This window comes from Dermacentor andersoni, chromosome 1, assembly GCF_023375885.2.
Source record: "Dermacentor andersoni chromosome 1, qqDerAnde1_hic_scaffold, whole genome shotgun sequence".
Taxonomy (NCBI): domain Eukaryota; kingdom Metazoa; phylum Arthropoda; class Arachnida; order Ixodida; family Ixodidae; genus Dermacentor; species Dermacentor andersoni.
The window spans coordinates 258445924-258462208 of record NC_092814.1 but is presented as its reverse complement, the minus strand read 5'-3'; the positions used below and the strand labels follow the sequence as shown (position 1 = coordinate 258462208).

The 16285-nt window shown below is 45.5% G+C and overlaps 1 protein-coding gene across 1 annotated transcript in view; it reads left to right on the top strand.

Moving 5' to 3' along the window:
- The first annotated feature begins 100 nt into the window (after positions 1–100).
- SmB (small ribonucleoprotein particle protein SmB) overlaps positions 101–16285 on the top strand; it is a 27883-nt gene continuing 11698 nt past the window's right edge. Inside the window, exons 1-4 of the mRNA XM_050195883.2 lie at positions 101–227; positions 381–647; positions 4606–4711; positions 14824–15126. Coding sequence (XP_050051840.1) covers positions 225–227; positions 381–647; positions 4606–4711; positions 14824–15126 — 679 coding nt within the window. The 5' untranslated portion in view covers positions 101–224. The remainder of the gene's footprint in view (positions 228–380; positions 648–4605; positions 4712–14823; positions 15127–16285) is intronic.

The window sequence follows — 16285 nt, the reverse complement described above, 5'->3', positions numbered from 1 at the left end:
TTATTATGGGTAACTACACAACTTAAAAAATATATAATGTGTTTACTCCATCTATGTTTAGCCGTGTTTCTGATATTGCGGAATGCCTATGAAGTGCTGCCAACACTGAGTTTAAACAAAAGTGGCGGAGGAAGCGTTGGATTTACGTAGAGCTGATGCCGCGCTCGTAGTGACCGTGTAGTTTATATCTGTGTAATCATAAGAGATCTCAGAAAGCTATCAAAATGGTAAGTGGCAGTTGTCGTTGCTGAATCTTAAGAAAGTTTGCCTATAACTTCATTTTTGTTATTGTTTGGTTAACGGTTGCTGTAGCCGGCGAATTCTGACGCCTGAATTTTTCAGAGGATGCTGTTGATGTCTTATGCTTCTATTCATTTTAGACGATCAGCAAGAACAACAAGATGTTACAGCACATCAACTACAGGATGCGTGTAATTCTTCAGGATAGCCGCATCTTCATTGGCACGTTCAAAGCGTTCGACAAACATATGAACCTCATCCTCGGCGACTGCGAAGAATTTCGCAAAGTTAAAGGAAAGAACCAAGCCAGACATGGAGATCGTGAAGAGAAACGAGTTCTGGGCCTTGTACTGCTTCGAGGCGAGAATATTGTGTCATTGACCGTCGAGGGACCTCCGCCACCTGAGGTTTGTTTTGATCTGTGTAAATGCATTGCGCAATATTCTGCTTGTGCTTAAGTGCGCTTAAGCTGGTTTCGCCTATGCATTTTCCAAATTTTGACTCTCAATGTGCTGCAAGTGATTTTCCCGTTTTATTTCTTTTTTTTCTTCGTGAGATGGTGTTCAGCATTATGTCGTTAAGTAATGCGTTCACGTCTGTTAATGTAGCAGGAATAGGGGTCCCCAGGTGAAAATTTCCAACCGGGAATGCAACTGGTTCCAGTTCAAATGGTTTATGGAACAATTCCTAGTTGGTCCCCATTGCAACTGGTTCCAGTTGGTCAGACCACACCAGAACAGGTTACAGTTCCTATTGCAACTGGCATCAATTGTGCAATAGGAATAGTGAATCATGGCCAGAAGGAACCACAGGTAAACATTTACATACAAATGGGATTCAAGCTGGCCATAGCCTGAATGCTTTTTGTGGTTGCCATCGCATGTCGCAAAGAACCAGCCAGTTCAGTGACCTTTATGCAGCCAAAGCAGCTTGGTGTTGAAACTTGACATTTATTGGAACACTTGCAGCTTGCGATGAAACATCTTGAATGCTCCCTTGAAGACCTGGCACACGTTTACACATTTCGTAGCTCTTGCACATCACCATCTGAAAGAAATATTTATATGCATTCAGTAAAAAAGCCATCACTACTTCATACAAGCAATGCTACTTTTACATCATACAGATACTGGTGTATCAGTAGTTTCGATACACATAATACAGCGTGACCTGATGTAAAGCCAAAACTTCCCTTGAGCAGAAGCTATCGGCCGCATAAAGAGTATGCAATGACAAATAATTCCTGCTTAGCACTAACTACGGCTTTTAGTATGAGTAGATCACGACACAACTGACCACTGAGATAGCAGTGTTATATATCAAAAACCTCGCAAGGTACATTTTTCTGGTCAAGTATTCAGAAGTCAGATCCTATTTCATGTGCCCTTGTATGTGGTCAACGTTTTGTGCAAATTTGAATGCCTACGTAAGAAAGTGGCGAACAAGTTTCATTATGAGCACGACTTGATCGAATGTGCCTGTAACAGTGGGCGTAGCTGCATGTACACACAAATGTCCATTAATTGTCATGTTTACGACTGAAGCGAAAATCTTGCACCAATATCATTTTAATTCAGATCATGTTTTATCCAAAGCTCATGCTTCTGAATTCTGCATCACTAACACTATCAGCAGAGTTTGTGCTCTAATCTTTTCTAATAAAAAAATTTCAGACGTATAACGTATGAGCTGTCTCATGTTTTGTAGCTCTTGTACATCATCTAATCTTTATGCCTACATATGGCTCTATTATGCCAGAGCTTCTTTTAAATTTTGTTGCCTTAATATAGCCTCCATACGGAACAAGTTTGGGAATTTGCACTTGCAGTGCAAGCACGCCCTGTATGCGTTTCTGTTACACGTTAGGCAGAGCTACAGATGCCCGCTAGTATACGCTTCATACTTCTATGTGCTATTAATGCACAAGTCTTGCACGACACTGGTTCATATTGGCACGTGTACTCGTTTATCCTTTTCGCGGTAACTGCAGACGCCGAGGAATCTGAACCCGAGCGCATGCACCCTCTAGTCTCTTACCAAGACATCACACAACACAAGCTAACCCGCAGAACATATGCACCCGCACACAAGTCACTACCTAGAGAGCAGGAGCGATTCCTCCGAGCTCTACAGGTTAATACATTCCCCCACCCAACCAGAAATCACCTCATAGACCCTACACAATTCTCTCCGCAATGCCCCTTCTGCGCAGAGCCCGGGTCCTTCAGGCACATAGTAGGGGGTTGCAGAGCGGCACCATTAAATCCTCCGAACCCTTACCCCACTAACGAGCTTTGGGAGAGAGCCTTGGCCAGCTCCGACCTCGAGGATCAGCGACGGCTGATTGCGAGGGCCCAGGACGTGGCCCGAGCTCAAGGAATTCTGAATGAGGACGCCTCCAAAGCTTCATTCACCCACTAAAAATGTTTATTCTCTCTCTCTCTCTCGGTAACTGCACTCACCCGCTAGCAACTTAAATATATCGCTCAACGCAAGACACGCCTGCGTGATTGTAACTTACTTGAATGTTATCATTGGTTCTATTTGTTGTGTATATATGTTCTCGCCGAACCTAGAATAATCAGATTGTATGCGCGACATGAATTGTGTAATACTTTCTGGAAGTAATGCAGGCACCATCGATTACGCTTGAACCTTCGGCAAGTGATGTAAAAAGAACGACGCGTTTGACTCGCAGATAATGGGGCTCAAAAACAAGCACCAAACTCGCAAACATTGATGTGTACAAACGTCGATCACGTAGTAGAACTCTTCAGTCAATGACACAGTGCTGCAGTATTGACACCTTTGTGATAAAGAACCACTTGCACTCGAAACATAACGAAGTTAAATATATAATCACCTCCAAATGGTAGAATCAAGACCAGGGAAAACTGCGCACGTCCATTCACACACGATGCGTCCATATATATATATACACACACACACACACACACATACATACATACATACATACATATACACACACACAACACACGCACGTTTTACTGCATAAAATTGATCAATAGGTGTTTTTATTTTCTTTCATAACCCTAAATTTGGCCAGAGGGCGCTGCAACTACGAAAATGTCCACTCCACTACACTAAACATATAACTAAAACATGAAAATGGCCCGCCACTCTGCTTTGGCTTAGCGGGGCAACTCTGAGCAAAGTGTATTGTAAAGATGCCCAACTAAAGCACTCTAATATGGCTGCCGAACTACGCCGTCACGTTTCTACAGTTTCGTATTTGTGATATAGTTTCTCGCTGTTAATAAAAATTACGCTGTTTATGTGAGGTAACAATTATATTTTACTTTTGACATAATTTAAATTTGTTATATTATTATTTGAGCCGATCATGACAAGATACGCAACCAGTGTGTGTGTGTGTGTGTGTGTGTGTGTGTGTGTGTGTGTGTGTTTTTTTTATACAAAATGGCAGTTGTTATGGTTCTTACATCGTGTGGTAGTGTCCTAGACTAGCCATGGACACATAGTTTACTCTATATAGTAAGCGTGCATTATGTAGCTCTATGCGCTGCAGACCATTTTCTTTTCTTTTTTGTTGTAGGGAAGTAATCGCTGTGCTGCAAACACCAGTTGTTTCCATCAAATACCATACAGCTCACTAGCGCTTAGCTAGACGACAGTAGCAGAACAAAGTTCGTGCAACATTACCTTAACACCGCGGTATCGGTCAGGCATGCAGCGGTAACGTCATGAGACGAACCAGTGCCTCATTGGACAACTAAAGCATATGTACGTGTCAAGGCAATGCGCTCCGCATTTGCGCAACAGGATCCTGCATGATTCAGTTATCCATATAAATCAATCTTGTGTCGGATAAAACCCATCTCTAATGTCGCACTCATTACAGCATTAGATCATTTTACTCAGCTTTTTTATGTTATCAGTTGTACGAGTACTTGTCAAGATATTACTTAGATCCCAACTACTATCAGTTGCTACTATACAACTGGTCAAAGTTCCTATTGGAATCCAAATGGAACCATTTGCTTCCAGTACAACTGGTGATGGTTCCAGTTGGCTTGTAACTGGAACCAGTTGCATCCCAGTTGGTCCCAGTCAATGCCAGTTGGAACCAATTGCATTCCAGTTAAATATTTTCACCTGGGCTAGAGACGTATGAAAAGCCTCGTGAAGCCGATTTCGGTTTGTACAGCTCTCTACTTTACGCAATGTACGTTAGGGTCAGCTGCATTTTTTATGTGCTGGCCATAGCAATAGCTTTAGCTACCTGCGTTCTGCAAAGGCGAAAGGACCTCAAAGTGGCGGCTGTGGCTGTCATGTGTGCAGGGAGTGAATACCTTGTAGATGGCAGCTACTGTTTGTATGCAGGAGGGTCTGCCCCGTGTGCCTATTCCTGGTGCTGCCCCTGGCCCTGGCATTGGACGCGCTGCTGGAAGAGGTATTCCAGCGGCACCTGTTGGAGCTGCACCCGCTGGTATGCAAAACACCTGTATCATATGGATGCTTGGCTTCGAAGGAAGTGCATATCTAGGTGGCTAAAGAAGCTTTCCACTCTTGATGTTGATTTGTTAGCATTGCTAGTGAAAGTGTTAGTACGCATCCTTTGCGGTGCTGTCACTGGTGGTCTGTTCATTTCAGCTCATATTTAGTGCAGACGTAGCATTTTGCAGTCGGTTCAATTTAATACCAAATTTGTGAGCATAACTTGCCTGTAAAGTGTACAGTAAAGCTGGAGTGTGTGTCTGTGGCTATGCCACTCAAAAATCTCAATTTTGATGTGTAAGGATGGCTGTGATGGGGCAGGCCATCACCTTCACATTTATTTGGGGGGAGCGAATGGTGAGCAGCTGGGTGGGACGGCTGTGGCATCCAGCTTGGTCAAGAGCGAGAACATTCTTGTTAGTGGCTCATGAGCTAGGCTACGAGGATCCGTGTCGGTGATTTTAACTCATGATGATGATGGATGGTAATGACACCACAGATGCAACAGAATAATGGTGCCATCTTTTAACTGTAGCAACAGTTAAATCCTTCATCTATAGCTCTCTGCTTTCTGTCCCTTTGCTTATGCATGTAGCTTAAGCCTACATTGAACACTAGGTTATGCCATTAGAGGCAAATGAAAACCGAAGCTGGTGTCTGCCACAAATGACATAGTACATGGGCCTGATGGGTGATCTGATATGAATACCTCTTATGCAATTGCAGCATGAAGTCATTCCATCTGTAAGACCTCTGCAGATGGGTGGTGTTCTTGCTGTAGTGCTTGACAACTTATCTATAGTCGGATACAACTTCAGAAAAAAAGGGGGCGTTTACTCCTCCGAGGCGGATGCACACGTGCATCCACCAATCGGCTCGCACTCTGGACCGACATCATGGGCCGGACGGCTGGTGACCCCTCCGTCGGAGAAGATGGACGCCAAGTCGCGTCAGCTGTGTGCGTCAGCCCCTCGTCACAGTGAATTCCCAAACTTTTTGTCTATCATGCCGGAAATATTACTGGGAGCTTACGATGCCGCATTTGTGCCGCGTGTGTTTATTCTAAGCCGTCATCCGGCGAAGAAACATTGCAGCGAGCATCGCTGTGCTACGCTTTGCCTGAAAACAGGATCCCGTGGCGACCGCTGCAAACACACATCCTGCTTGTTTGTCCCATATTTTTTTTTTTTATTTCGCTCCCGAGTGATGTTACGACGAGAAAAGTTTGCCAAAGTCTGGTGCCTACTGTCAGTGGTGGGCGTGTTCGTGTACTGTGTTGCTGCATTTCTTGTCGGATGGGGTGAAGTGATGGAGCAAAACCATTCTCAGGAGAAATTAGAAAAGCGTGTGTGCATGAAACAAACCTACAAGCGTCTCGACAGAAAATATTTGCAAAGGAAGCCTCCAATGCAAAGATTTGTCGCCGTCAACTTAGCGTGAACGATCATTGTCAGCAGTGAGATAGCCGAGCGTCTTACGGCGGCGTTTGAGCATTGTGTAGCAACGTCGATTGATTGCTTTCCACCAGTGCTCACCGCGCGCGCAAGCTGTAGAATGCGCGCTGTGGCACAGTCATGCATAAGTTGTGTTGCCAGCGCTCTATATGGTTTCCCACAACACAGCTTCGCGCTGCCTTTCGATCCTCGTGATATGTTGCAATTAAAATTTCCCAAGACAGTGTTAAGAGACCGGTAAAAAAAGCACACGAGAAGGTAGGCACAGCAGCTTGTGAACTCGCTCCTATAATACCTCTACCCGCGTCTGTTTGTAAATGTGTGTGTTTTCTTGCATTTGTCTAATTTTTTTTATTTCCCACATTTCTTTATATTTGAGATTTTCTTAGTTTTCGCGTTTATGTGTGAATACGTGCCTGCTTCCATGCGTGTTTGCGCTTACACTTATTTCTGTCCTTTTATTTTATGTTAGCATTTGTTTTTGCTAGTTTTCTTCCAGCAAAGTGTTTTTACACATTTTCATTAAGCAACCTCATTCAAAGCACTAACTCCTGTAGACTGCAGGGCTGGCCTCTTCCATATCATTAAAACCTTTCTCACTGGTCTACCTCGTCTTCTCAATTTGCCTACTCGCTGCGTTTTCTGCCCTCGCTTCTTGTGTTGTTGCCGCAATGTGATTAACCAACTTGCTCAAAACAAATTTTGATTGCCTATGAAAACAGAAAGGTTGGCAGATACATTTTCTTAAAAGCGTCATGTGGGTTGCACAGTAACTTTGCCCCTTACCTCTGTTCATGTTTATGCATCAGTGCATGTGGCAGCTCGCCAGAAGTGCACATGAAAGGCTGCATATTCTGAAACACCTTGCTATGCTGGTGCATTTTTCATGCTTTCAGTCTTGGTAAACAGACAGTTTCACTGCCTATCACATATGATGGTAAAAATTTTCAACATGAATAACATTGTGCAGTGGCGTGTCATTTCCTGTCTGATGCTTTCATCATTACAAGTACTTCTTTCAGTTAATGGAGCCCAGCAAAGCAGTGCACTGAGAGCTTTTGCAACTTTCACCATTTATTACTTCACCATTGTCATTGTCTGAACCTGGCCGTCGATCGCTGTGCCGATGGCTTGTGAAATAAATAATTGCCTCAATAAAGCACATTCAACTTTACTCAGCATTTTTTAGTACAAACAATGTTAGCAGAGCTATTCAGAGTGAAAAATTGTGCTTACATTCATGTTATTTGCCTGGTCAGATAAACAAATACAACAATGGCTGCGGCATGACTGTGATTTGACGTGCAGACTGTGAATGGTGCCTTTCAAGCGTGCCCTCGACTACTGCTATAAATGGCTACCCGAATGAGTATTTTGGGCCTCACTAAGCTAATGATGCTTGATAATTGTTCTTTTATTCGCATTACTTGCCTGGGCCAGATAACCAAGATAAACAATGCCACCACATGAATGTGCTTTTTCATGCAAGCTGCCAACAGTGGCTGTCATTTTCGCGTTGATTGCTGCCGTTTCACCAACAGTGGTGACGACATGACTGCGCTTTGATGTGCAGACTACGAATGGTGCCTTTCAAGCGTGCCCTCTACTACTGCTATGAATGGCTACCCGAATGAGTGTTTTGGGCTTATCTAAGCTAATGATGCTTGATAATTGTTCTCTTATTCGCATTACTTGCCTGGGCCAGATAACCAAGATAAAGAATGGTACCACTTGAATGTGCTTATTCATGCAAGCTGCCAACAGTGGTGACGACATGACTGCACTTTGACGTGCAGACTGCGAATGGTGCCTTTCAAGCGTGCCCTCGACTACTGCTATGAATGGCTACCCGAATGAGTATTTTGGGCCTCGCTAAGCTAATGATGCTTGATAATTGTTCTCTTATTCACATTACTTGCCGTGGCCAGATAACCAAAATAAACAATGCCAACACATGAATGTGCTTTGGTGTGCAGGCTGCTAGTAGTGGCTGTCAATTTCACATTGACTACTACTTTTTCATCTGAAGCTGGATAGTGGCTGCCCGAACGAGCATTTTGGGCCCCCGATATTTATTCAGAGTGAATTATTGTATTTCAGCACGTTTGTATGCCAATATTTATATTGAGCACGATCTGTGCAGGACGTTGCTTTTTCAGAATTGAGCTTCCATTAAAAGGAATATGTCACCAAATGAACGGCTTATTTATTTGAGAGGTCACGGGAGAATGCTTGGCTGCTGCGAACCCACCGGCAAAATTTGGATAGACCTAAGAAGGGGGCTGTTCTTTCGTTAATAAGAAGCTGTTATGCTTCGAGTGGCTCAATGCCGGACAGCTCGCAGTCGGAGTCGCTTTCTTCACTGTCATCTTCACCCAGTTGGATGATGACGGGTTGGATGTGGTCACTCCCAGACGTATCAAGCCTTAACTTTGCCTCCAGATCCATCACGTGGTGAATGTTCTTCCTCCCTTCCGCCGTTACATGCTTGATTTTTTCCCTCAAGACGTCTTCGACCATGGACGGCTTGAAATCTCTGTTGTCCGCAGCAATGCCATTTTTCACCTTTTCCCACACGAGCTCAATAGGATTAAATTCGCAGTGGTATGGTGGGAGCCCAAGTACAATGCAACCGGCCCTTTCAGCTGCATTGTCTACAATGTAGCTCAGGAAGCGTGGCTTTACAGATGCTACCAACTCAAGCAGCTGCTTTTTAACCATCCTTTCGCTGTAAGTGATGTTTTTGCTTTTGAGCCACTCCTGTGTTTTTTCCTTCTTCCAAGCTGTCGTCGGTAATTTCTCTTCTCGCCGGGAATGGTAAGGTGCATTGTCCAAAACAATGACGCTACCAGCAGGCAACTTCTGCAGAACGTTATTAAACCATCCCTCGAAGCGATTGCCATCCATTTCTTCGTGGTAGTCGCCCGTTTTTTGGCCTCGGAATATATCTAAGCACCCGTCAACGAAGCCATCCTCGCTGCCGAAGTGTGTCACAATTAGGCGCTGGCCTTTCCCAGAAGGTTGTTTCAAACCCGTCGACAGGCTATTTGCTCTAGCATATAGGCGTCGGCGCTTCTGCGCCATGGTGTCTGTTCACACGATCGACTGAGTGTGTCCCGTCGTCACCCATGTCTCGTCCAGGAAAAAGATCTTTCGGCCTTCCGCCAGGTAGCGCTTCATGTCACGAAGGTAGCGATTCCGCCATTCAGCGATGTCATACCGGTCGATAAGCAGCGAATTGCGGCTCCTCTTCTCGTGCTTGAATCCGATCTCGACAAGCAGACGACGCACACACAGTACACCACTTCAGTGATGGGAGATCCATACGCTTCAAGAACTCGTTATCTTCTCTACCGTCGGTATCTCGTTGCGGCGAAAGAAATGGTGCACACATGACCTCAGCGCGCACATTGTGAAGCTGTCATAGTTTGTGCTGCGTCTTCTTTTCTCCGCATTTCGTGGGCGCTTTCGCGAGGGCGTTGAGTTTGCCACCCGAAATATGCGACGCTTTGTCATCCCTCCTCACCTTGAACACTGTGCTTTCGCTGACATCGAGCATCTTGGCGACAAACTTGATCGAGGCCTCCACGCTGTGCTCAGGCTCCCTGTTACACCAATACGTGTAGCAGCGGAGGATCATGTTGCGTGAATCGCTGTTCAGGATGTGGCCACTCTTGTTCTTGTCGAGGTTCTTTGGTGGTGTAGACATCAAGGTGACGCAAGGCTCGTTCGGCAGCTAAGGATCGCATTCCGATGTCACCTCGCTGGAATCGTTGTGGGAAAACTCGCACGGAATGCCTTGCGCGAACTAGCGAAATTGCAGGCTCGCAAAAAAAAAAAAAAAAAGAGGATGAGAAGGCAAAAATTTGTAAAAACACAAAACCAAAAAAATATAAATTTTATGCTATTTAGCATCAAGAATATTTATTTAAAACGATGAATGAAGCATTTTTGTGCTTTTTCTGCCTCGAGTATTCCGCCCCAGGTTTGTAATGGTTGCAATAAATGCATTGTTTTATATAAGTACTTGTTCAATAGCAACTGATTCATTTTGCTCGGAAAAGGAGTAGTAAATGTACCGTGTACATGTAAACAAATGCAAAAGCCATGCAGAGCTGCTCTTTCTACTTTTGTCGCTTGCAATGAAGCTAAAGAGCAGACGATGGGCAGCGTTGCGGAAGGCACGGGGTTATTTTTTTGGCGCGATCCGGCATGTGCTGTAGCACATGAGAGCTCTACTAAACCAGTCATCAAGATACAAGTCTTTGTTTATACCGAGAATTGCGCATTTCAGAAGCACAATTTTTTGAGCGGGATTATTTTAGTCGCGGTAATGCCGGAAGAAGTAAGGAAAGCCTTGGGAGCTATGCAAAGGGGGAAGGCAGCTGGGGAGGATCAGGTAACAGCAGATTTGTTGAAGGACAGTGGGCAGATTGTTATAGAAAAACTGGCCACCCTGTATACACAATGCCTCATGACCTCGAGCGTACTGGAATCTTGGAAGAACGCTAACATAATCCTAATCCATAAGAAAGGGGACGCCAAAGACTTGAAAAATTATAGACCGATCAGCTTACTGTCCGTTGCCTACAAAGTATTTACTAAGGTAATTGCAAATAGAATCGGGAACACCTTAGACTTCCGTCAACCAAAGGACCAGGCAGGATTCCGTAAAGGCTACTCAACAATAGACCATATTCACACTATCAATCAAGTGATAGAGAAATGTTCAGAATATAACCAACCCTTATATATAGCTTTCATTGATTACGAGAAAGCGTTTGATTCAGTCGAAACCTCAGCAGTCATGGAGGCATTACGGAATCAGGGTGTAGATGAGCCATATGTAAAAATACTGGAAGATACCTATAGCGGCTCCACAGCCACCGTAGTCCTCCACAAAGAAAGCAACAAAATCCCTATAAAGAAAGGCGTCAGACACGGAGATACGATATCTCCAATGCTATTCACAGCATGTTTACAGGAGGTATTCAGAGGCCTGGAGTGGGAAGAATTGGGGATAAAAGTTGATGGAGAATACCTTAGCAACTTGCGATTCGCTGATGATATTGCCTTGCTTAGTAACTCAGGAGACCAATTGCAATGCATGCTCACTGACCTGGAGAGGCAAAGCAGAAGGGTGGGTCTGAAAATTAATCTGCAGAAAACTAAAGTATTGTTTAACAGTCTCGGAAGAGAACAGCAGTTTACGATAGGTAGGGAAGCACTGGAAGTGGTAAGGGAATACATCTACTTACGACAGGTAGTGACTGCTGATCCGGATCATGAGAGTGAAATAATCAGAAGAATAAGAATGGGCTGGGGTGCGTTTGGCAGGCATTCGCAGATCATGAACAGCAAGTTGCCATTATCCCTCAAGAGAAAAGTATATAACAGCTGTGTGTTACCAGTACTCACGTACGGGGCAGAAACCTGGAGGCTTACGAAAAGGGTTCTACTTAAATTGAGGACGATGCAACGAGCTATGGAAAGAAGAACGATAGGTGTAACATTAAGGGATAAGAAAAGAGCAGATTGGGTGAGGGAACAAACGCGCGTTAATGACATCTTAGTTGAAATCAAGAAAAAGAAATGGGCATGGGCAGGACATGTAACGAGGAGGGAAGATAACCGATGGTCATTAAGGGTTACGGACTGGATTCCGAGGGAAGGGAAGCGTAGCAGGGGGCGACAGAAAGTTAGGTGGGCAGATGACATTAGGAAGTTTGGAGGGTCAACATGGCCACAATTAGTACATGACCGGGGCAGTTGGAGAAGCATGGGAGAGGCCTTTGCCCTGCAGTGGGCGTAACCAGGCTGATGATGATGATTTTAGTCGCGGAGGCAATCGGCTGTCGCGCTTCGGTCGTCTGGGCGGGGCCTCCCCTTTTTTCTAAAGTTGTATCCGTCTGTAGTCTTGGGGAATAGTACTGAGGTGTGCTATGTCATACGGTTACAAAAACATTTACCGTAAAAACTCGCATTGTTACGAACCCCCATATAGTACGAGGGGAAATTTTTGGTACGCGAAATGGAAAAAAGTAACTCGCTTATAATACGAGTTAGGAAAACGTTCATTTAAATTGCTCTCCACCCTTCAATCGCTGTCTTTTTCAGCTGCGCTCTCTTCAGATAGTTCCTTGTCGGACATATCTTCTTAGAGGTTTCATCCTCTGTGCCATGGAGCGCGTTCGAGATGCTGCATTTCTTGAATGCGCAACGCACAAGGTCTTCAATATGCTGGCCCATGCGTCCACAATCCACTTGCGTAGCGTGCCTGGCGAAGCCTGCTTCAGCTGCCCGGTCGGCGTCACTGCAGGCTCACCTGAGCGCATCCAATCTGCGTAACACCGCTTGACCACGTCCTTGAACGACTTGTTCATGCAAACATCTAAAGGCTGCAGCTGAGGCGACATCCCACCTGATATAACGACAAGTTCAGTGCCGGATTCGCGCAACAGCCTCTTCACTGAGTCGGCCAAATGGCAACGAAATGTATCCAGCACAAGGATGGATGGGAACGACAATAGTGCGCCAGGCCGCCTACACCAGATGGACTTTATCCAGTCGAACACAAGATTCTCGTTCATCCAGCCTTTCTCATGGCATCTCACGACCACATTTTTTGGCAGCTCCTCACCTTAAGGCACTGTCTTGCGCTTGAAAACGACATAGGGTGGGAGCTTGCGTCCGTCTGCCGTGCATGACATGATTGTAACCCGCATTTTCTCGTTGCCAGTGGACTGGACATGAACTTGTTTAGAGCCCTTTTCGTGCACGGTGAGGGGTGATGGCATATCCACATAAACCGGCGTTTGGTCAGTATTGCCGATTTGCCCTAGCTGGAAGTTCTTGAACTTGCGCAGCGAGATAACGTGGCGCTGGAAAGCCACAAGCAAGCAGCTCTTTGAAGGATTCGGGCAGCTTTTGTGAAATCGAAGTTCGGCGGCATAAGGAAAATCCAGTACGGCACATGTTGCGATAAATCCAGTGCTTGCTCGCCTTGAAGGCAGAGCTCTGTAGCCCTTTTTCTCTCGCAAGCTCCTTAGCTTTTGCCTGCATAAGCTCCACGCTCACAGCTAGATGCGCGGCTTGCTATTGGTGTACAAACTCCGTCAGGGCAAGTTCGATTTCCGGGCCGCGAAAGCTTCTTCGCGTTCCACTGCACGCGAAAAGGGCTTCCTTCTGTCGACGCCATCCGCGAATGAATCCCTCGTTGATGCCAAACTGTCTCCAGGCGGCACTGTTGCCGATGTCGTGTGCGGCTAAAGTAACCTTTCTGTTGAAAGCAGCCGAGTGGTGTTTTTGTGGTCCGGACATCTTGGTCCTTCAATGTGGAATAAAAAATATGCACTTTGCGAAGCGTGGTTTGCATGTGTGCTGCCAAGGTGCGCACTCAACAATAAAGAAACCAAGCAGTAGCCATGCAGTAATAACGAAACCAAAACTTCTAGCCCAAACTTCTGACTGAAATTTCTCTACGGATCCGCATATAGTACGAGGTGAAAATTTGGGACGCTACTAATAGGAAAAAAAACCTCGTATTTACGCGGGTTTTTATGGTGCAAAACGTAATTTTCCATAAACACCAAATTCTCTGTTGGTATAACGTAATGCTTTTGCAATCTGCCTTTATTCCAAATCAGTCATTAGCCTTCTGTAATAGGTCAAAATGGCCGAGGCCCTGCCAATATGTGTTGGGCCCAAGCAATTCTGATCTATCACAGAGGATTAATCAGATAATTTGGAATAAAGACATAGTCTACTACATACTACTATATATATATATATATATATATATACTAGCCTACTCTCCTGGAGTGTCGGAAAGCGGAGTCTGAGAGAAACGTTTTTCCCTAGCATACAGGCAGCACATCCCCCTTCATCCTGTAATGGTACTCGGCCCAGATCCGCTCTTTCACACCAACGCAGTCCTAGGCTTCCTGAAAGATGTTGTATTACATGTTATTAGCCCCACACATTCGTAGCGTCTCCTCTTCAGAGAATGCCGCTGTGATAGCTGTTTCTTATAGCACATGCCTCTAGGCCCTTGTGTTTCAAGGGCTCTGGCGAGGCAGTAGTGCTCCAGGTAATTTTACCATCTAACATATTTTCTATATTGCATCATTCTTTCATGATGGATTTTATTGCACATAGAACATGTCATTTGTCATCGACATAATCTTATTACAGATAGATTTTACATACTCTAGAGCGACTATGTTTATGTTTAAGGCCCCTTTATAGTCACGTCACATCAACCTCATAGAACTGAGGTTCTATGAGGTTGCGAACTCATCACCACGGACCTGACGCTCTTTGGCCATACCTGGCCCTTGTGCCAATAAACACCATACATTCATTCATTCATTACTCTCAATGCCTAATAATGCACTCATCTATTGCATAGAAGTGGAGGGATGCTGCACTGTCATGATATTCTCTCCTGACCTTATACCATAACTTCTCTCCCCCCCCTCCCCCCATATTTTCCATAGGGCTGTTGCTTTTCAAATTTCCTTGAGAAGGGTGTGTTGGGTGCCGTGTTTCGTTTTCGATAGTGCAACTTGTTCATCGGGCACAAACATGACACCAATAGTCTACCTTGCAGTATTTCTACTAAATATGCAATTTGTGTTGCTTTCACTAGGTCTCCAGGGTCCTGTGCGTGGTGTTGGTGGGCCTTCAGCCCAAGTGATGGCCCCTCAAGCAGGGCGCGGTGGTGCTCCCCTGCCACCAGGAGCTGTGGGCGTGTCTGCCCCTCCACAAGTGCGCCCACCTGCTGCCATAGGCATGCGAGGGCCTCCTGGCATGATGGGCGGACCTCCTGGCATGATGGGGCGGGGCATGCCTCCACCACCGCCAGGTGGGATACCTATGGCTGGCCGGCCTCCCATGGGGCCTCCTCCCCCGGGCATGCGTGGCCCTCCTCCTCCAGGCTTGATGCGGGCAGGTGAGTTTGCACGAGAGAACTTTTCGTAGTCTGGTCTTATTTTTACACCATATTTGACCTTCTGGTACCGCAATAGCGGCACCCATTACAGCTGAAGAGTTACTCTGAAAATCTTCAGCCCTTAATGCGCACAGTCATTGTGGTAAACCTGAATATTACTACAACAAGGCTGATGGGGCATTCAATATGTTTCATTGCCTAGCTTCATAGTTGTGATTATAACTGAGACGTCATGTGGCACAGAAAAGATTTATTTCTAGTGATCTGCCATATTGCTCTATTTGTGCGTCCTGCCAGGCGGCAGTGTAATGCAGGGAGGGTATTCTGTATGAGTCCACCTAGTGGACTGTCCATTTCGGCCGCTGCTGAGCTGATTGGCTATGGCCGCTCGTTGCCTCCTAGCTCGTACAGCTGCATCCAATTGGCAGCGGCGGAAATGGACAGTCCACTAGGTGGACTCTTACAGAATACCCTCCCTCTTCTTACACTTTGTAAAGAGTGAAATACTGACGTCAGCGACATGCATGTCCTGTGTGGCAACACCTTCAGTATGATTATGCGAGAAACTTATGAGTACACCTGATACTCTGCTTTTTAGGTCATAGCTAGGGGGTGAATTTGATCATTGCTAAGGGTGCAGTTAGCCAAGTAGTCATAAACGGATGTACCCTGCTTATGCCCCTGGAGCATTTTCATAATACTGTTGGTAAACGGACACATGATTGCAATTGAATGAATGAATCAAACTTTATTCATCCCTCCCTAAAGGGAAGGGGGTAACGGGATACAGGGTGGAGGGAGGAACTACTTGAAGTAGGCCTCCTCTACCCTCTAAGCCCACTCCAGAATGGCCTCCTGAAGGTTGGGCCTCGAGCTGCTTTGGGAGACACAGAATTTACAATAGAGAGAAAGGTACATGGAGGGAAGAATGCGGTGAAAGAGGTAAGGGGAGGGAAAGCTGGGAGTCTGCAGCTCTCGCCACAGAACTTCATACCTGTGCAGGTATTTGCACATGAGTGACTGAAAGGTTAAACTGTCTAATTGGTTGTGTGTGCAGATGTCGTTGTTGGTAATAAGCCGATCCTGTGCTGTAAATGGCGCCTCTTCCGTAGCAAGGTCCGACACATCTGATGCCTGTGCCCGGACTGTAATTCCTCGG